Raw genomic sequence first — 23,312 nt, 5'->3', positions numbered from 1 at the left:
CCCATAACAATATTTCATATTCAGCAGTTTCTATATAAAAATTCAATTGAATACAACAATAAAAATGTATAATATATACCAAAAACAATAAGAAATATTATAAATAAATAATCCACTTATGGTAATTATTACTTAATTCAAAAATGTTGATTTTTATAACATCTTAATTGTATTATACTAGGTACCTAAGTATTTAAAATCTTGATAATTGATAATTACATATTTAAAATTTAAAATTTAAAATTTAAAATTTAAAATTTAATTATTAAATATAAAATTGTTAAATCTAAAAAATAAGATAAAATAATGGAGTACCTATGTAATTTATGAAGATTTATACTTGTACATTTTTAAATAAAAACAAAAAGGAAAATCTAGTTTTAAAATGACAATACTTTTAATAATAAATTAATAAGTGATGACTGATGAGTGTCGTCTTGAAAAAAACAATGCAAAAGCACTGCAAAAAACCGTGCATAAGGATTACATTATAACATTCTAGTATTCTACAATATCAATAGTTTTTAATCGGTTAAAATAAAAAATAAATAAATAGGTAAACACTTAAAACTTACCTAGTTACCTTCAAAGTTATACTAGAAAGTAAAGCAACAGGGGCACAAGTGCACATCGCACAGTTAAACACGACTGTTGCCGTTAGTGCCACTCACACAGACACAGTGGGCACACAGTCCATTGGTTGTTGTATTGCGGCCGCACATTAGGTATTTACATTTAATTTATCATGGGTATTTCTATTTATACGAACAATAAAAATCCCTAATCTCTCTCCGGAGTAGATTATTAATAACGCTTCGAGTTTTTCCATAGCTTAATGTTACAATAAAATTCTTGATAATATCATTATTTATTGATTGTCATTGTATTTCGTTAAAAGGCCGCATGTGTTGTCTCCATCTTACAAGTGCGTAACATAGCAAAAACTGTTTGTTAGTCTAGGATATTTTATAATTTTATACATTATTAATTATAATACTATTATTTCATTAAAAAAACATAGGTATTTATAAAATAAATTCCAAATTAATCAATCAGATTCATTATGTTATGCACACGACTCACTCAGTGATGGATTTACAATTATATTTTAAACCTCGGTTACGCTTAACCCACCGTTTTTTTTTGGTTTAATCTTAGTTGAACTATTGTAAAACAGGCGCAGCCCCTCAGTCATTCATAGTAGGTATATATAATTTAAAGTACTAATATTAAAACAGTATTATATTAGTATATTAGTATTTTATTTAAACAGTATTTTTAATATTTTTTAACTACAATTGTGACAATATATTAGAAGCTTTGTATTAAATTTTGAAGCTTTTTTACTAAAAAACTTAAAAGATTTGAAATATTTTGAAAAATGTATCAAGTATAGAAAATACTAGCATTAACATTCAGTGAACAATTCATGAGTCTATGGTGACAAATTGTCTTAGAGTTACACCAATATATCAAAATTCAATTTTCTCAGAATTAATTTTGTGTAAAAATATCCGTTTTTCCTTAATTATTTTTAATTTTTCCCGGTGATTTTGAAAACTACTGGGAATTTAAAAATTTGACCTACCTAATGTACCAACTAGATTCACTTTCCAACCAGGAAAGCTACTGAAGTTGAAAATCGAAGCATTATTTCGACAACTTATCATGTACACACACCCACACACAAAAAAAAATACACACATAATTGTAAAATCAATACATTCATCGCTCCGCTCAAAATCTAAAAGTGCATTACTTAATAAAGAACTCTCATATTAGATTGTTGTAACAATGTGTTTTAATTTATGCGCAAATTTTATTTTAATAAAAATAAATATAAATGTCAGTAAGTAAACAAAATCTGAGCGCACGGCAGTGCGCCAGGCCAAGTTCCAGCAATGACAGTGTATCTTTACACGAACCAATTTTTCTAACCCATATATCTTTGTTTCCTCTTAAGATAAACTTTTGAAATTTAAAACACAAATTAATCTTAAGTAGTATAGGACGCTGTACGAATATGAGCCCTTAATATTGTACCATTCCAAAATGGGAAGATGTCAAAATTTGTAATATTGTTACTGACTGACTGACTCACTCATCGTCAAAATTATAAGATACTTCCCGTATAGGTAGAAACGTGAAATTTGGCATAAAGGTAGGTAAGTTTTCTTTCAAATATCGTATACAATATCAATATGGTAATAAAAAATTGTTTGTAGTTGACTTACATATATATATTTATAAAACATTATAATGTTAAAGTTATTTTATTCAAATACAAAATATCGACTATCGAGAATTGGGATAGCTTCACGCTTCACAACGCGCGTCGTGATAGCAAGGGCGGTCGGGTGGCCGCAACTTGCCGCAGATCGGAAAGACGGAAATCACAATATTGTAATTATTAATTCATACATTTAGGTTGCAAATGGCAACGTTTATTTATGACTAAATTAGGCAACGTTGAACAGCAAAGAATATGATAGTGATGAAACATTAATTACGTAGCGGTATCAACTGCATGTCTACAAAATCAAATATAATTATATGCACTATAACATAATTACAATTAATAATTACTATTGATATTAGTTTTTTTATTTCATTAAAACACGGTGCGCGCCCTATTGACATTCCGGTGAATTAATTCATTACGTATCATAATATAGGCGAGATGGTTTCTCTATACTATCTATACTCAATGGTAATAAGTTATAAAAATAGCTAGTCGAAAAGTGATTTATCACATTAATATTTTATCGCATCATTCTGTTAATGCTCGGTATATGCAATCAGTCTGTGGTTTATTTCGTTTTATTTTTGTTTGTTGTACATATACAATTTGAAAACAATACGACTCGACAATACCGATCATTTCACTTTTTACTTAGTTTTATTTGACATTTAGACGTCGCCAACGAAAGAAGTCTTGATGGGAAATTCATTTTTTTTTTAAATTTTACTGTTTATTTAATGTACGAGTATAATATTATTACATTATAAACGACAAAGGTAGGTATAAAATATACAATATTTTAATTTATTATACTATTTTTATAAAATTGATTGTACTTCAAATTGTTTTCTACACACTTTACATATTATATTAAGGTTTTGCACATCACTCTTTATTTTTTTATCAAAATGAGTCAAAATACTTCTAACATTTTAACTATTTTCAGTAGTTAAATTTACTTACCATGTCTATTACCATTTAATAAATTTTAATGTACGCAGTTGGCAACTGCATACAGGTATAGAGTAGGTACCGACATACAGCGACAGTTATTTTCATAGGTATTATTATTATTATTATTATTATTATTATTATTATTATTATTATTATTATAGGTATTATTATTGTATTATTATCGATAATATCAATAACAAAACATAGAACGATCGCAGACCGACGCGGTCATGTAGGCGGGATGCCGGGAATCGGGAGTACAATATTATTCATTTGCCTCTATGCATACGCTATCGTCTATAATTACATATCTTGTCTTATTAAAACACTGTAAAGATTTGCAAATTATTTTAACAGATAACGATTTAAAAGATGTAGATGGATTTGATTTATTTTCTGAACTGATTATTTTTCGATCTTTAGTTGACGATGACACAAATTCGCTACAGGCACTTAATATTTTAAAAACTACTTACGGATCATTTCCTAATCTAACCATTGCTTTAAGAATAATGCTAACCATTCCTGTGACATCAGCATGTGCGGAAAGAAGCTTTTCCAAGTTAAAATTAATAAAAACCTATTTACGCAATCAATTAGGTCAAGACAAACTATCAGAACTAGCTTTAATATCAATCGAAGAAGAAGTATCGTCCACAGTCGATTATAAACATCTCATTGATATATTCGCTTCCAAAAAATCTAGAAAGAAAATGTTTATTTAAGTTTTAATGTGATAATTTATATTTTACCTTATTTTAACTTTTAATATTATTATGATAAAAATAATTAATTATACTTATCTATAATTTATTTACTTATAAAGAAAACAGTACTATTATAATACAGTATTTTTCATTTTAATTATTATTATTATTAATGTCTTAACTTCTAATAAAATAAAATATCTAATATTATTATTATATTTTTTTTTACCTATATCTCGAGATCACTGGGTCTCATTGAGAAAGTAGGCCCAAAAATATATAAAAATTATTAATTAGACTGCGACACATATTAATTATATCTGGGAATGGAGTAGTATAATAATATATACAATGAAAATATATAGGAAAATATTATCGAATATAGGTAGTTAGGTACATATTTTTAAAAAATACATGAAAAATGATTTTGTCCTGGGCCCCGCAAAAACTAGGGCCGGCCCTGCCCATAGTCTACTCGTTCTTGTCGCTGTTCTCACGGATGTGGTATAATTATCTAGACTGACGGAAATGTTACTCGCCCACATACAAGCCAAATGTGCATCCCGTGCAGCTGCAGACCTTAGCGATTGATATTATAATTAACATTAAGAGTATATATTATAATATTACATTTAAACATTTGGTTCTTTGAACTTTTGTAATGATGCATAAAACTACGTCTTGTGCACCCTTATTGAGGACATTTTTATAGTCGTCTGCTCCCATGATTTAGTATGTCCCTAATTTTAATGATTTCCAGAAATGCTGTCTCTCCTACATTTACAAGGATCGTCGCACCCTTCCCCAGATTGATGCGGCTGGTACCTAGTTGACCGTGAACTATGTAATGCGGGACGCTAGTCCATAGCAATCTCATACCATAAGGCTTATATTATAAATTATATTATGATACATTATCTATGTTTTATATTGATGCATTATTGATGCAATATGCATTTAGTTTTAATTTTTTAGTTAAATTTTAAATTATTAGTGTATGGTGAGGCAACCTGATTAGAGCAGCCGTGCAGCGGCGACGGTGAGGTGTTCGCCAGGTATTGCCCGCACTCGAACTATAATGGAGTATGGCAATAATTGTCGTGCGATATTAGTGGACTGTAAGGCGGAAAGATGATAGAGAAATAGAAAAGGAAAATATTTAAATATATGACAGTATTAGTTACGATTTATTGTAACGGTCGGTAAAAAATAATTCTAATATTCTATGCACTTAAAACTAGTGTTAGTAAATATATGTGCACGTTCACAATACGAACGGCAAAATAAATATGTGGGAATAAAATAGCAATACAAACAAATAATTATTCAAACTTCGCGAATAAATCAATACGGTAGGTAAACAACAAAATATTATAGTACGTGTGTACGACCTGATAGCGGCGAAACTGATAGCCGCGGGACTGATAGCGAAGAGACTGATGGCGACGAGTGTTGACAACTGATGGTGCTACAGTTGTCCCGGTACCATAATGAGCAGCCTGATGAAGGTGGTTGACTGGGCGGCGACGACACACCACAACGTCGACTTGGACCAAAATTTTACAGCCGACGGACGGCCAGACTCAACACGTGAGGAACGCGACGGATCGCACTACGCACACAGCGGACGGGTGTAGCGTCCCAGCATACAGGAGGACAAACGACTGGTGTTGAGGTAGATGGATTGGGTGTAATAAGTATAACAACTTAATTTGTGATTAATTTATTAGATATTTATTTGATTACTATGTAAATGAAACACTTTTACTGCACAAAATGATTTGGTTGTAAAATATTCTAAGTCCGAATAATTAAATTGGACTGGTGTCTGGCGTGAAGGTGCTTGTTCTGACTCTGGTGGCTCACGTCTGAATTGGGTCTAATCGGGGCTCTCCTATATAGTCCAGATAGTCCTACTCTCTGCATTTCCTCTCCTATCGATAAGATACGTATGTGTCCATGGCCGAGTCGTGCAAAAGCGTACGCGTGTATTATTTTAATATCGCAGCTTCCCACGCCCATGCGACCGGTCGGTCCACATCCTGGTTATTCGCGATACGTAATCTCCATAACCCGACGACATTAATCATATCTCTAAATACGCCTGCCAAGACTACGATTTCATATTTAATATTTCGTATATTTAATTCCAATTATGGTAATATTTTGGAAAGGCTAGAAGTTTGGCCTTCGATATAACTATTGAGGTCCTACACAATATAATTGGTTGGCGAAATCATACGCCCCAGGGTCACTTATACATATCTATGTGTATATGCGTGTTTAGATGTCTCAGCGGGACGTCAGTACATAGCACCTCCCCCCTAAAAAAAAGGTTTCTGTTCTCAAGACAGAAATCTTTAAATAGTATCTGTAACAGTTACTTTACATTTTTACATTTACAAGCTTTAGCTTGTGTACAAATTCAAATGTTATATGTTTTACAAGTTCTTACAATTTCATAGTTTTACATGCAATGATTAGAATGTATAAATATATCTATATGCTTATCGCATTTACAATAATTAGATTACAATAATAATAATGTTTTATATAATATGATATATTTTTGGTTAATAGTTATGTTAATAATATATTTTTTTTTTTCCATTAATTGTTTATTTATTTGATTAACATAATTGTCCTATAATAATATTTTCCCATAACCATAGTTTACATTATTTTTTTTTCATTTTTTTTTTTTTTTTTTTTTTTTATAACAATATTAATAAAGTTCCTCTAACTAACTTATCCCTTTAATTTAATTCCCTTAACCATACATTCTATACGTTCTAAGTGTATATATATATTCTAGTTTATAGGTACTATCCGGTTTTTCCGGTGTTCTTTATCTATTCCAACCTATGGACATATCCGTTACGACTCTTTTGCATAGGTCTCAAGTCGTAGCGGTTCATCCATAGTTTTCTATTCTCTACCTATAGTTATCTAAAATGTTTAATTAAATTATCATACCCCATTTTTCTTACTACGTGGTCAAATATACATTTTGTAAATTGTACATCCGTCCGAGGATCGTGGGCATGTGTTATATTATGTGTCTTTTTACAAACTGCATCATGCGTTTCTTGGAGGTTCAGCAATCTCCCTATTTTATCGAACTTTCCGATATCGGTTTCGAATATTATCTCTTTATTTGCTAGTTTTTCTAACCTTATGCTGAAATTTTGGTCGAACCTCGTGTCGTAACAAGTAATGTTAAGAATCGGAACCTGGTCTATTTTTAATTTATGTAATACCCTTACATCCGAATGTCCGTTCCATAGTACGATTATATTAATTTTATCTCCATGTGCTAAATATTCCTCTATATATTCCTTATCTAAATTATTTAATTCTGTGTTTAAACTTAACTCTAACTGTCCTAAACAAGTATCTCTCAACACTTCTTTACATCTAAAAATACGTTTAATTTCTTTTCTTACTACCACAACCTCTCGGTCCAATATAGGTCTGACCTCCGTGTTGGTTGGTAGTACTAACGGTCTTCCCTCCAATTTCCTTATTTTGTATCTGTCCAAACTATTGGATATGGCCCCGGATATCAGAGCATATCAGTCTTATTTATCATCGAAAATTCAAAATCCATGATGACAAACTTGTGTGTTTCCTTTCTGTTGATTAATTCAATAGGTCATTATTTTTAATATGTATAGTTTTAATCTATTTTTACCCCCTATTCTATACTACACTTTATTATATTATACTTATATCTTATTTACGAATTATACTTAATTATTATTTTTTTTTATAATTTTATTACTTTCTAATATTAATTATTTTACATTTCCCTTACAGTAATTTAATCTTTTATTCTTGGTGGAGATAAGGACAATCTGTCCGGTGTATCCCCCAGTAGTGGACTTTTAGGTCTTTCTTCCGCAATTATCGGTGTATCAACATAAAATGTACTTCGACTTGTTGGTATAGGGTGTGGAGTTATATTATATCGTGGTTTAATCGGTTCCCAAGTGTTTAATCTACACTTATACGTTATATATATAAATAACAATAGTATTGTCGCAAAGGTCATCAATCCTATTATTATATATATCAAGTAATTATTATTTTCATTATCGGTCACATGTCCTGATTGCCTAAATATTTCGTCATCGATCATACTTTGTACGTCGTCTAAAGAATGTGTTAAATCGTTTACGTTATCTAATTTATGTGAATCATGTCTGGTCTTTATATTAGGTAGATTCAAGTTTTTAATTTGCCTAGGAAGCGTTGCTACTAACTTCCCTTCCCCTACTCGTGGTATAAAGTTAACGTAGTATTTAGATTTAATATCTCTCGTTGGATTCAATATGATATCTTCGGCATATGCCCTACAGTCTTGATTTAGTTTGATTAACCCCTGATGTTTTAGCTTTACTATATATGGTTCTCTATTTCCTTGGCATGTTATTGTTAAGGTTTCCCCACTAGTTGTATAGATCCATGCATTTGCATATTTTAATTTATGAAATATATTTTTAGATAATATGATAATACCTGCCTCGCATGAGCTTGGTAGAGTATCCGGATTTTTAAATAACGTTATTTCACATGGTTGGTTTTCCGACTCATGTTGAATAGGTTGAAATTCTGGACAAATTGTAAAAACTTCGGTTTCCTTACATTGAAGTAATTGCGTTTCCGTAAACGTGGTGTATTGCCTACGATTTCTAGTAATACCGATGTATTGGAATTCTGGTTTTAGAATGATACTGTGTTTATAATCTATATTTCCGTTTAATTGTGTTTCTATCGGGTGTGGTATAGGTAAAATCCTGTATAATGTTAACTCTATTTCCGTGATCAAAGGTATTCTAATTAGAAAAACTATTTGATTACCGCTATAAAAAACTGCCATTTTAGTAATTTTGCTTAGTTCATATATCTCGCTCGGTTTTGTACCCATTGGTAAATTAAAATTGAGTGGTAAAACTAACTTAATTTCAGTTAGATGTTTTGCAAGTTCCCGTGGCGTTATAAGCGACGGATGAAGTACCCCCGTTCTAGCTGCGTTTATAATCGCACTGATCGTGGTGGTTTCGTATGCGTATTGTGTTAGTAATGCCGTGAAAATACTGTGTATTCTATTCGTGAGAATCAGAGTTTCTAGTGTGTGTGTATTGTTTGCTAATTCACTAATCTTTTTATATAACATCCCTTGTTTTTCTTCCAACTCCCCATATAATTTATTTATTTCGACGGCAGCCGTACTTACACCTATTATGGCTGATTTTACTACTGTCGTTTGATTTTTAAGTATATGGATCATATTTTCATTACTATGTTCTATCTGACCTATGTGTTCGGTTGTTTCCTTCGTACAGTCGTCATCGCATACTCCGAATAACGTTTTCATAGCCGATCCTATAAAGTTTACTAAACCTCGCTTCGTTCTATGACCTTTCGTAGTCGACTCCCCCTTGCTATCGGACACATATCTGCCTATAGATTCATACATTTGCTCTCGTTGTATAGAGATTTCTTGGAACATCGTTTTCAATATATTATCAAACCGTGAACAGATTTCATATTCCATCAACTTATCCTTGCAATGGCTGGTCATTGACATAATTTCATTATATAGTTTATCATGCCTAGCATCGTAATTTTCTAATGGTACATATGTTACGAACTCCCACATAGCCCCTTCGATTCTAACTATTCTCGATTTTCGCAAAACATTGTTGTTTGATTTTTAAATTCTTCGATGGTATACGGAAGTTGTCCTTGACTCATTGTCACTAGTGTTAACCTACGTAATAATATACTTATTAGTACATGTTAATATACATATACCTTATATTTAGTAACTTGATTAATTCCTATATTCCCGCCATTATTATTTATTTGTTTATTTACTTTATTACTTCTTTTTTTAATCAATTACTTCCTACAGTGTACCTATTGTACATCTCTATCAATATTTACTAATTCTACTTCCTTTATTAATTTATTTTATCTACGTGATTAACTTATAGTTTATTTCTTATATTATACTATCTTTCGTGTTACTTTCATATTTTATTCAGCATTCTGTTTGTCTCATTTCCTGACCTTCACTTAGTGTTTGTACCATATATCTGTACCTACTTTTATGTACACATCTATAATTACATTTAATAAAAAGTGCTAATAATATAGTCGTCATTAACAATGATCCTGTTAAAACATAGACCATGTAGTTTAAAAGATTTATATTCCCGTTAGTTTTTGCCTTTTTATCGCTCTTTTCTTTCTCTGTATACACAGTTTCGAATATACTATTCGTGTTATTGATACCGTTGTCGTCCGTATTCAATTTATTAATTATTTCATCATCAGATGCGTCGTAAAATTTAGTATGCTTGTGACTGTTCTGTCCAGCGTCCGTGGTTCTTTGTGGTACCTTGATCATAAAACTTGGCGTATATTGCGTGGTCCCCCTCTTTACTCTAGTTGTGGTTGGATTATCGGTCGTAAGTTTAGTGGCATTGTCCGTTCGTGTCGTCATAGTAGTGGTCGTCGCGTTGTCTTGCTTAACCAAACTCGTTCCATTAACTGGTCTCGTTGCTTCAGCTATTGATAATGTCGAATTGATGATTGATTCTGTCCTTGCTGTTTCATTCATATTATTCGTAGCGGTGGTAGAGTTCAAACTATCAGGTAGTGATCTCTTCTTCACTTCAGTTCCCCCTTGTGTCACTTCTGTTGCTTCTGTAGTCTGTATTTCCATTACCGGTTCCAAATCCAATATGTGGTGCATTAAGTAAAGATTATTAGCAATAACGGTCGTATCCTCTTTACCATCTAAACTCATTATAACCAACACACACTTCCTTTCTAGCACCATCATTCTTGGGTGATCTCTTACTCCTACTTCCATGTCATCGCCACTTGACGTAGTACACTTAATTCGCAACTTGTTTAAGTTACACCTCCGTCCATACATATAAGGTATTAATATATCATTATGTTGAGTTTCCGTCACATTTTTGATAACTACGTTACCCGCCGTGTATTTATAATATATTTTAGTTTGCACACTTGACTCGTCCGGAATGTCTGAGTCCCCGTGGGCTGCCATTACGATCATTAATCTATAATAGTACATTTTCTTATTACTATTTTGGGTTTATACCTATTTATTTATGCAAATATCTTCCTCTTATGACTATTCCATTTCTTCACTTATTTACTACTTATATCTATATCTAATCTCGCTAATTGCGTACTACTCTATTATTACTTACGTCTATTACTTTTTCTTTATACAATATTTAATCATCTATTATTTTTTTTTTATTTACTTTATACCATGGTCTCATAATATTTCTTTACATCGTTCTTATGCACGGTGACCCGCTGTCTACCTCGCGCTATTACTACGTTTTCACTATCTAGGACTTCTAGAATTTCATATGGTCCTTTCCATAACGCGCTCAATTTATTCTTTTGGGTTTTATCTTTAAGTAATATTAAATCTTTTATCCTTAAGTCCTCACTGTGAACCTTTTTATCATAATGATTTTTAGATTTTATTTTCTTTTGTATTAACCTTTCTCTCGCGATTTTATGCGACTCTTGCATTTTCTGTTTTAGATCGAATACATAATCGTCATAATTATACCTAGGTTCTGGATTACATTTTAATTTTACTGGTATATCTAAATCTCTTCCATATAACAACGCATACGGTTGGTAATTAGTTGCGGTGTGTTCTGTCGAGTTATATACGAATAGTGCGTAAGGTAGTAACTGATCCCAATTATTTAAATCTTTATCTACGTAATGTCTTAGATATTCGGCTAAAGTTCTATGTGACCTTTCTAAACTACCGTTGGTTTGTGGATGATAAGGACTTGTATTTATTTTGTTAATCTTTAGTAATTTACATACTTCGGAAAAGATTTTGCTAAGAAAATCAGTGCCCTGATCTGTTAAAATCGTTTGAGGTATTCCATGCACGCATACGAACTTAGTAACAAATTCTTTCGCTACCGTATTCGCCGTGTGGTCATGTAACGGGACTCCCAACGAATATTTTGTCAAATCGTCTTGAAAAGTAAGTATGTACTTGAAACCTGACTCAGTTTCTATTAATGGTCCTACAATGTCCATAAATAATTTTTCGAATGGTTTAGAACTTGTCGTAGTGATTACCATGGGACTTCTATGATGTTTGTTAGTAGTTTTATTCGCCTGACATGAAGCACAACCTTTTATGTAATCTTTTACCTCCTGCTTTAAATTTGGCCAGTTAAATTGCCGTTTAATTTTTTTATATGTTCTATGTATTCCTGCGTGACCTCCTAGTAAGGAATCGTGAAATTGTTTAAAAATAACTAATTTTTCCTCCTTACTGTATTCTAATTTAGTACAGATTATTATCTCGATGTTTGTGTTACGAAATACATATCGTATCATAGATCGAACTTTTGCCCAATCTAAACCGTCTTTCCGCCCTAACTGGTTCATAGCTAACTTAGTTAATGAATGTTTTTCGCAGAAATATTTTAAATTCAATAATGCCAGATGCATATTTTCATACGTCGCTAATTGCTTTTGTTTACTTTTCGTTATCAAAAATATTATATATCTATCGTCCGTTTTAAATTTTACAACGCCCCCGATATCCTTATTCGATTTTAGTGTTTTATCCTTTCCGAATCTTTGTTTTAGTTCGTAATTTATTCCTGACCTAAAATTATAATACCTTTCTATTTCTGACACTATATTGTATTCATTTGGTGACTCTATTAGTTCACCGTGTACCTCTTTCACGTTTCTATTGGTTATTATCATAGTTTCCGATTTTTCAAGAAAGTTTGCGTAACTTTCATCTTTTATTTCTTTAATATTATACATCCGACTTAACGCATCTACATTCGCGTTTTGTACACCTGGTTTATACCTAATTTCATATGTATATTGTTCCAATTCGATTCTCCACCTTGCTAATTTAGATAGAGGATCTTTTAAGTTAAACAACCAAGATAATGGTCGATGATCTGTAAGAATCGTGAACTTTCTACCGTAGAGATATGGTCTGAAATGTTTAACCCCAAATATAATTGCTAAACATTCTAATTCCGTTGTTGAATAATTCGCTTCCGACTGACTCAACGTCCTAGACGCGTATGAGATAGGTAAATCGCTACCTATCTTTCCTTGTGATAATATTGCTCCTAGCGCTTTCCCACTCGCGTCGGTCGTAAGTATAAATTCTTTCGTAAAATCTGGGTATTGCAAAATTGGTTCTGAACAAAGTAATGTCTTTAATTTATCAAACGCTTGTTGACAATCATCGTCCCAATCGAACTTTACATCTTTCTTTAACAACCTAGTCATCGGTCTAGCTATCGAACTATAATTTTCTATAAACTTCCGGTAATATCCACTAAGTCCTAGAAAACTTTTTATTTGTTTAACATTCTTTGGTATTGGAAAATCTAGAACTGCAGTAACTTTCTTTGGGTCTGGTTTAATTCCATGTTCCGAAATTATATGTCCTAGGAACAGGCATTCTCGTTTTAGAAATTCACATTTGTCTGGTTCTATTTTTAGATTATGTATACGTAATCTTTCGAATACGCTAATTAATTTATTGTTATGGTCACTTAAGTTTTTCGCGTATATTATTATGTCATCTAAATAAACTAAACACTTTACTCCAATTAGTCCCGATAAAACGTTTGCCATCATACGTGCGAACGTACTGGGTGCTGACGCCAATCCCATCACTAATCGCTTAAAATGGTAATGACCTTGACCTGTTGAAAAGGCCGTAAGCTCTCTAGAATCTTTCGCTAAAGGTACCTGATGGTATCCCGCTCGAAGGTCGAGTAGAGTGAAAAGCTGACATTGACCTAGTTGGTCTAGAATCTCTGTGATATTCGGTAAAGGGTGGAATTCGTTTAAGGTAACATTATTTAATGCCCTGAAATCTATAACTACTCGAAACTTTTCCTTCCCTGACGCGTCTGCCTTCTTTTTCACTAATAAGAGTGGTGCGTTAAACGGACTCATACTCCGTTCTATGATATCGTTTTCTTCCATTTTCGCAAGTTCTGCCTCAATTATAGGTAACTGCGCATGCGGTAGCCTATATGGTTTTTGATGAACTGGGGCTTGGTCAACAGGTAATTTAATTACGTGTTCTGCCGCTGTTGTCATAGTTAAATAATCGTTCTCTAAATAAAATATGTCGGCATATTGCTCACAAATTTTTATTATCGTTTCGCGTTCTTCTGTATTTAAATGGTCACTCCTAATAAGACTTTTTATTTTATCTACGCGTGCCCTATCATGAACTATATTTTTTATTTCGTGATTATCTGTATCCACGTCATATTCATATGATATTTTATTAATCTGCGCTAATTTCACTTCCTGTGCTACTTCTGATATGTTTAATACACTAACTGTAATCTTGCCATTTTTAACCGTATTATATATATTTGCGCAATACACATCCTCTGATAATTGTTGTTTATTTATTAAAATATTTTTATTTTCCATATCGGGATCTGCAATCGGTATGCAAACCACCGTTTCCGTTCGCGGTTTTAATGTGAAACATATTTTATTTTCGTTAAAGTCATTTTTATCTTTTATTGTTAATGTACTATTTGCGATATCGATTATAGGCGTTATTTTCTATCAGAAATTTCTGTCCTAGTATTCCGTCCTTATCGACCGGAAACTGTTTATCTACTACAAAAAAGTCAGTTTTAAATTCGTTTTTATCTATTATTAATGTAATTATTGTACGTCCAATTGTAGGAACTATTTTTTCGTTTATGCCTTTTAGATAAATTTTTTCATTTTCATTTATTATCGTGTTATTAGCTAATTTATTTATTTTTATTAAATTTAAATCGCTACCCGTGTCTAATAGTAATTGAACGTTTTCTGTATTAAAACTAGGTGATTGTAACATTATATGATTTTGAATTATAGCTGTTGAAATGCGTAAGCATCGCTCTGTGAGGGTTCTGAATCGATTATTTGATGTACCAATCTCACCCCACTCGAGGTTGGCATCTGAGCGTTTCCCGACGAATTTGCGTTATTCCTATCGTTTCGCTGTTTTGTGTAACAACTCGAAATTTCGTGTCCTCTTTTATTGCAATAGGTGCAACTCAGTGGTTCCACTACGTTATTATTACTATTGTTGTTTCTACGCGGATTGAAATTTGGAATTTGTTGTCTATTCATATTAATGTTTTGTCTCAGATTTTGACCTGCCTGCCTACAGTCTCGTGCGAAATGATTTGTGCCGCCACAGATATAACATCCTGCGTTATTTGGCGATATCCTGTTTTGATTATTATTACGCTGATTAAAATTGCTCTGGCTTTGTCTTCCGTTATTATATCCGTTCCGATTAAAATTTTTATCGAATGTATTATTATATACGTTATTATTAGCTCGCCTATTAGAATCGTTATACCCGTTGTTATAATTATTATATCTATTATTTCCGCGATTAAAATTTTGTTTGTTACTATTATTATCATTTCCTTGTTTCCTAAACTTATTTTCAAGTACATTTCCCCCGTTTAAATCTTGTCTTTCCAAGTTTTTCCGTAATTTTTCTACATCTAAATTAGCGTTATATTCGGTTTCTTCGTCTTTCGCTACCTGCATAGCATCCTCTAAAGTTTTTGGATCCCTAGCTTTTAGTGCAAGATTTAAATGTTTCGGTAACCCGTTAACAAAAATTATTAATGCTTGATTTTTAAGTTGACTTTTATAGATTTTGGCTTCGGCTTCATTTAATTTCTCTGTTGCAATTGTACATAATTTATAATAGATTTCTTCGATTCGACTCGCGTACTCCGCGACGCACTCGTTTTCTTTCATACGCGCAAAGTGTAACCCTAAAGTCAGTGTCCTCTCAGATGACTTATGTTCAAAAGCTCCCTTTAAAATTGACTTTATACTATTCCATGTACTAGTCTCGCGGTATTTACATGCTTCTAAAGCATTTCCGGCTAACTTCGAATTTATTACTTTAACTAACAAGTCTAATTTATCCTTATCTACTGCTTTTACAACAATATCACACGTATTAATAAATTCCGCGACATTATTCGCGCCCGTACATATCGGTATAAGGGACGTAGCTTTATCGAATTCCATTTCTAGTGTAGTGTTACTAACTTTTCTGGTTCGTTTTTCTGCGACTAATTCCGTGTGTACTACCCCCGGATCAGATCGAGTTCCTCCTCTTCTAGGTAAACTACTCGGTGTTTCAATTAAATCTACCCAAGCTATTCCCTTAGCTGTTCTTAAATACCTATCTTGGTCAGAATATTGTGGACTCGGGTATTCAATTGTTTTATTCAAATCGATTAACTCTTCGATTTTTACTATATTTGTTTCGGCAGCTACTACGCTAGCACCGCTTGCCTCTCCTACCTGTACGCCTATGTCCGCAGTACTATCGTTATTTATTTCCGTTAAATTCCCTGTCGGATTCTCTGACGTATCTCCCAAATTTTTATTCATCAATGTATATTTTATTCATTAGTAAAATTATTTAAATAAAATTATTTATTTATTTTATGTACCTAAAATTTAAATACCTAAATTGTATTCTAATGTCGCTAACTATTCTATCACTATTTATTTAATATCCACTATTTTCTATAACTGTTCAAAATATTTATTTTGAAATTCTTAATTTAATTACTTACTAAAAGTAACTATAATATTTATTACCCAATACTCCAATATTCACTACGATTTATTTCTCACTAATTTATTTTATATAATGCTTATTCTAGGGCCCCTAAGCTACTCTATTATATATCTTTTCTCAATTACACTTTATTCAATTTTACTCTTTAGTATTTCTCTTTTAATTCAACTTATATATGTATGTGCGCACATTTATTTCAAATATTTATTCACTTATTTATTTCTTCCTTTTAAAACTCAATTATCCATTTATATCAATATATCTCAAAATCACAAAAATTATGGTTTAACTACCATTTAATAAACTCTCAATTATTTTTTTAACTCAATATCCCTTTATTTCAATTCAATCTATTATATGACATTGCATTATATGACATTACGTTATAGGACATTACGCCATAGGACATTACGCGCGTAATTCCAATTATATATATACTCTTTATTATTTTCTCAATTATATTATATTCACTTTTATATCTCAAAATTATTCTCATTTATTTTCACTTATATTCATTTCATATTAATTTATACCACAAAATTATTCTCATATAACATTTATTTAAATTCACTTTATACTCATTTATTCTCTTTATAACACTTTTATCGGTACATATACCCTTTATATACTCAAAATTATCCTACACTTTTATACATTACCTACCATATTATTTCTTTAAGTAGATAACATATATATATTTCTCAAAATTTTCCTACACTTTTATACATTACCTACCATATTATTTCTTTAAGTAGATAATATATATATATACACCTTCACAATAAATTTTATACGATGGTCCTAACAGATCCAAAGGAGACGTGACAGAGCCTTATAATTAAAATTCCTACATAAATAAGTACCCCAAAACTTAAATTACAACTCACAATACTGTCACTGCTTGAGTTGCTTCCATTGTTGCTCTTGTTGTTGTCCTGACTGCTCTAGCTGCTTGCTACGTAGATTCTCTTTTTCCCGGAGTTGCTGGAAGGTGATCAGTCCTCCAAACGTGACTCTTGGGTGAGTTGCCTCCGTGAAGTTGAAAACAAAAAATTTTCAGCTTCCCGTTGATGGAAAATCCTACCGACTGCGCCAAATTTGTAGCGTCCCAGCATACAGGAGGACAAACGACTGGTGTTGAGGTAGATGGATTGGGTGTAATAAGTATAACAACTTAATTTGTGATTAATTTATTAGATATTTATTTGATTACTATGTAAATGAAACACTTTTACTGCACAAAATGATTTGGTTGTAAAATATTCTAAGTCCGAATAATTAAATTGGACTGGTGTCTGGCGTGAAGGTGCTTGTTCTGACTCTGGTGGCTCACGTCTGAATTGGGTCTAATCGGGGCTCTCCTATATAGTCCAGATAGTCCTACTCTCTGCATTTCCTCTCCTATCGATAAGATACGTATGTGTCCATGGCCGAGTCGTGCAAAAGCGTACGCGTGTATTATTTTAATATCGCAGCTTCCCACGCCCATGCGACCGGTCGGTCCACATCCTGGTTATTCGCGATACGTAATCTCCATAACCCGACGACATTAATCATATCTCTAAATACGCCTGCCAAGACTACGATTTCATATTTAATATTTCGTATATTTAATTCCAATTATGGTAATATTTTGGAAAGGCTAGAAGTTTGGCCTTCGATATAACTATTGAGGTCCTACACAATATAATTGGTTGGCGAAATCATACGCCCCAAGACCGGCATCTCGTACCGAACAATTAGTTTATATTTTTTTCATTTGTTTTTTTTTCATTGCTTTTTTTTCCGTTGCTTTTTTTCCTAGATTCAGTTGGGTGTGTAGTGGTGTAATAGCTCGAACAGCAGTGGTCGGGATTGCCGGGCAAATACTGTCGAGCTACGTAATGCTTGTTGTGGATTATGTGTATTTTTTGTGTGTTATGTGTGTAAATAATATGTGGGTGTGTAGAATAAAACAAATAATAATAAAATGGTAACAAGATTTCTGGTAATAGTTGCTGTTGCTGTATAATACACAATAATAATAATAATACAAATATATAATAAAATCACAGCAATACAAATGTATAAAAATATAATATTAATAAATCACAGCCCTTATGGCTAAGTAATATAAATATAATAATGCAGATGTGCAGCCCTTGTGGTTGACAATACAAAGATAATAAATTGGCCCTTCTGGCCCAACAGAGTATAAGAGTATATGATCGGCCCTTATGGTATGAACCAAACCAAATAAAGATAAGAACAGCTATCAGAGCTGATGCTCGTGTAAAAATAATTCTGGCTTAACAATTAAATAAATATAATAAATATATATAGCCCTTATGGCATTATCGAATATATTAGTACAAAATAATGTACGGCCCTTGTGGCACGACAGAACAATAATAAATATGTATAGCCCTTATGGCTCAATAAAATACTAAAAATAAATAAATGGCCCTTTTGGCCTAACAACTAAATAATATGTATTATTGCATAAATAATAATATAAATAAAACTCACAGGTTGTCGGTGCACTGTTGGCCAGCCGCTGTCTAACTTGATAAATGTAATAATTACGTACTATCATGTTTTTTCGTATGATTTTATTATCGGGGACTTTTTTTCCGTTTACCGCCTAACTATACAATAATAACATAAACACAAAAACGCGCAAAATGGTATTAACACACAAATGTAATAAAATACACACACTTAAACGAACTATATTTTGAAAATCTCCATCTAATAAACAATTTACTATCTTTTTGACGTACGTAAGTAAAATCTTTAAAACAAATTTTTTCATTTCTTTGAGTGGATTTAATTATTTCCATAATTACACAGTCACAGAAATATAAAATTACTTAGAGACAAGGTACTCTATACTGTAGGCATAGGCGAGCGCAGAGTTTAAGTTCGGGGCGTGCCCGTGGAAAATTTGAATAATACATTATACACACATAGATTATATTATAACTTATTTATTAATTATTATTGGTTACTGGTTAGTATATAATATTTAAAGATTCATACGTCTATTTTCTAAGGTATTGAACTCATCGATGACAGAATCCAAGTTTATCCCACTTGTCAACTCTTTTGTTCGGTGAATAGTAAAAGTAACGAATCTAATCGTTCCTGTTTCATCGTACTTCTAAGTTTTGATTTTACAATTGTCATTTTGGAAAAGACTCGTTCGCATGTACAACTAGTGACTGGTATAATAGTAAACAATTGTAAGGTTTTATAAAAACAACTGTAGGTAGAAATACTATTGTTAGTTTTCAGCCAATCAAGCCACAAATAAATGGACTCACTAGATGTACCATTAGGTTTATCAGATTTTGGCAAATGTTTTAAAAGGTTTATTTCAGTTTTTAGATCTGTACTTGATGTATTTGAGAACTTAGCCAAAATATCAATCATTTCAGGTTTTATTTCCATGTGTAGCAGACTAGCAATAGCTTCAATTAAGCTTAAAGTTTCTTGATTGAATCTTAAATCCATTGCCGATAATAAATCATCAAGTAGTTCATAATAAACCGATATCTTCATTTCATCTAATTTATTTTTAAAAAAAAATTGAGATTTAGATTTGTTATCTATTTGAGTTGATACTTTTCTACGAATAACGTCTGGAACAATTATTCCATGTTTTTTACATAAAGCAACTGCTTGTTCAAAAATATTTTCAAACTCTTTATTTTCATTTCTCATACTTTTAAGATTTAATGTTAAAGACCGTACATTATCAATTGCCAACAAAAGATTTAGTTTTGGTGATTGAAGTACTGAGCTAACTTTTAAAATAAGATTTAATATTGGATGCATCATAAACATGCCAAAAATGAACTCAAATCTTTTTATTTGGTATAAAAGACCTTTGCCTTTTGCACTCATCTCAGGATTGGTACAATTATCACAAATTTCTTCAATTGCAAGAAGTAGACAGTCATAATTGTTTAATATAGCCTTGACTGCTTCAGCTCTACATGCCCAACGTGTAGTAGAACATGATTTAATTGTCATCAGCTTAACATTAGTTTTTTGAGCAATTTTTATAAGAGTTGCATGTCGCATTGGGCTGCCTTCAATGAAGTTATAAATGAATTGAATGGTTCCAAAAAAGTTAAAAACTAATCTATTTTTTTTTATTTGCTTGGAAGTTGATTTTTCACATACCGAATCTACTAATGCTAGATTCAAGCAATGAGCATAACAGTGCACATATTTTATGCTTGAATTCTGTTCCTTACATTTGGCTTGAACACCACCTATACTGCCAGACATTGCCGATGCGCCATCAAAACACACAGCTAACACTGAAGTCCAACATTTTCCCATTTCTCTTATAGCATTATCAATTGAATTGAATATAGATTGTGCAGTAACAGATGTCATACACCTTAAAGCTACTAATGTTTCAATTGGTCTATTTTGCTCACCATCAAAATACCTAATAACGATAGACAGTTGTTCGGAATGTCCTACATCACTTGTTTCATCAGCTAATATTGATATATATGAATTTTCCATGTTACTTTTAATTTGTTTTAGAACAACGTTATGTGTAGATTTAATAATATCATTTTGAATGCGATTACTTCTGTATAATGAATTCCTTGCACCATGTTCAAAATGACACCGAAGAAGATTATCATATTTTGATAGTAAGTTCAAAAGTTCTCTAAAAAGTCCTTGGTTATTACTATTTTCACTTTCATCATGTCCTCGAAGAGGTCGACCACTCTTCACTAAACAAATTACAATATCAATCAGACGATACATAACTTTTCTATTTTCAAGGCGTTCTTCTTCTTTTTTACTGATAGCTGCTTGACGAGCCATATCAAGTTGACAATCAATTGATTTCAATGTTAAATAGTTGGATAAGGCAGTTGAACTATTTGTGTGGTTTTGAGAGTATTGATGCTTTTTAAATGCATCATTAGCACGGTACCAAGCTCTAAAACCAACTTTTGAAAAGGCTGCATCATAATGAGTACTATTTTTTTCATTGCCTCTGAAGCACCGACAAGGAAAACAAAATGCTGCATCAATAGCAGAACTATATTCCAACCATTCAAATTTATTAAACCATTCTTTCTGAAATGACCTAAGTTTATGGTCCTTGTAATGTTCGTGGGTATGTACTCAATATCTTAGTATGGCGTCCCTTCAAAATAATTTGTCTAAATTCTAATTGATTCAATGGCAGCGGTTTTATGGGATCATAAATACTCACCATATCAGCTAAAATTTAAAAAAGACTAATGAGATACCTATACAATTAGTATTTATATAAATATATAATTATATAAACTTACAGTTTTCAACTGCAGGTAAAATACCAGAAATATCACTAGTTGAAATTTGAGATGATGATTGAATGCATGATTCTGATGTGTCTAATGGTACCATAATGTCAGTACATTTTTTACTGATTGGAATTTAATTTAATTGACTTGAATCTAAATTTGGAACACATAAATAATGTTTTAGGAATTTAAATTTGGTTGATTTTTCAAGTTGTAACCTAATAAAAATATAACGTCGAATATAACATTTATTTTAATATAGGTATTGAAATAAAAGGTTATTATATTTATAATTTATATTGAACAAGTAACAAAACGATTTGGCAATTATTATAAGTAACATAATATTATGCATTTTATAATTTAATAATCAAATTATTTTTTTAGAAACATCTAACCAAAAAAATGGGCACTAAAACTTTTCATTACCAATTTAATTTTGAGTTGTTAATTAAGTTACAATATAAAATTTATAAAATAGCTCAGAATTTAAAATATAATATTATATAAACAATTTTAATTATTAAAGACAAACATTTACCTTCTTTTTTTATTTCATTTGTGTTACATTCGTTTAAATCTAAAAAAAAAAATTACAATTTATCTGTTAAGTTTATATAAAAAACTACAACTTATATACAAAAACATGTCAGCATTAAATAACTTGTAAAGTGCTAAACAGCTTACCTGAACTACACATCGATTTTTTTGGAAAAAAATCTGTTATTTGCTGACCGGCTCTTTTATTTGATTTCATTTTTAATGTTAAAAGTATTACACTATGCACACTAAGAAAACAATAACTAGGTAATGGGTTTTTATTTAAATATTATGTAATATTTAATTAAATAATAACTTTGGACACTAAGGAAGTTTAGCTTTCAACTGTTAACATTAAGGTTAACGCAAAAGGCAAAAATACGAATGAGTATTAGATGTCAGTAATTACTACACGAGTCGTGAGTTCGTGACAACATCTTGGAATATTATATTTTTGTTTTGACGATAGTGATTATAATTTCTAATATTCTATGGTTGTTTTTATTTGTTTATCATATTCTATAAATAACTTAAGTAGGCAATTGATAATTGAATTATCTCAATTCATGTAATTCAGTTGTAATCACGGATAAAGATACCTTATAGTACTTATACCTTATAGTATAATGTTGAAACCGCTTCGCGGACGGGATTTGCAGTGTAGCCCTTTCAAAAGTTAAAAATATTGAACCATATTTTTTTTATGTATTGTTGTCATGGATAAGGATGACCTGGTGATACCCCAGTTTTCCTGTACTGATAAGAAGCATGTTTGAAACATAGGGCGCTTTGGCCCTTGAAAAATCTCGGGGCGTGCCTAGGCACGCCCTGTGCGCACGCCTATGACTGTAGGT

At 31.5% G+C, this 23,312-nt stretch overlaps 2 protein-coding genes, 1 long non-coding RNA gene and 1 pseudogene across 3 annotated transcripts; all 4 read right to left on the bottom strand.

Moving 5' to 3' along the window:
* Positions 1-6,848: 6,848 nt before the first annotated feature.
* On the bottom strand, positions 6,849-8,435 carry LOC149059420 (uncharacterized; annotated as a pseudogene).
* Positions 8,436-8,645: 210 nt separating this feature from the next.
* On the bottom strand, positions 8,646-9,546 carry LOC149059419 (uncharacterized). The gene is given in 2 exon segments (XM_089224097.1): positions 8,646-8,755; positions 8,758-9,546. Coding segments are annotated over 2 exon segments (849 nt in total). The 5' UTR covers positions 9,497-9,546.
* A 10,161-nt stretch (positions 9,547-19,707) lies between these two features.
* On the bottom strand, positions 19,708-21,664 carry LOC107172876 (zinc finger MYM-type protein 1-like). The gene is made up of 2 exons (XM_089217886.1): positions 19,918-21,664; positions 19,708-19,856 (listed from the first exon to the last, which is right to left on the bottom strand). Exons 1-2 carry the CDS (start codon positions 21,446-21,448, stop codon positions 19,777-19,779), a joined length of 1,611 nt encoding a protein of 536 aa, XP_089074012.1. The 5' UTR covers positions 21,449-21,664; the 3' UTR covers positions 19,708-19,776.
* Positions 21,665-21,672: 8 nt separating this feature from the next.
* LOC149059418 (uncharacterized) lies at positions 21,673-22,067 on the bottom strand. Its single transcript, XR_016189901.1, has 2 exons — positions 21,928-22,067; positions 21,673-21,853 (listed from the first exon to the last, which is right to left on the bottom strand). It is a non-coding gene; the product is annotated as an uncharacterized LOC149059418 (long non-coding RNA).
* Positions 22,068-23,312: the final 1,245 nt, after the last annotated feature.

The sequence above is a fragment of the Diuraphis noxia genome, unplaced genomic scaffold (assembly GCF_037042655.1).
Source record: "Diuraphis noxia isolate RWA-SAM2 unplaced genomic scaffold, SU_Dnox_SAM2 contig0001, whole genome shotgun sequence".
Lineage (NCBI taxonomy): Eukaryota > Metazoa > Arthropoda > Insecta > Hemiptera > Aphididae > Diuraphis > Diuraphis noxia.
This window is presented reverse-complemented; position numbering and strand designations above follow the sequence as displayed.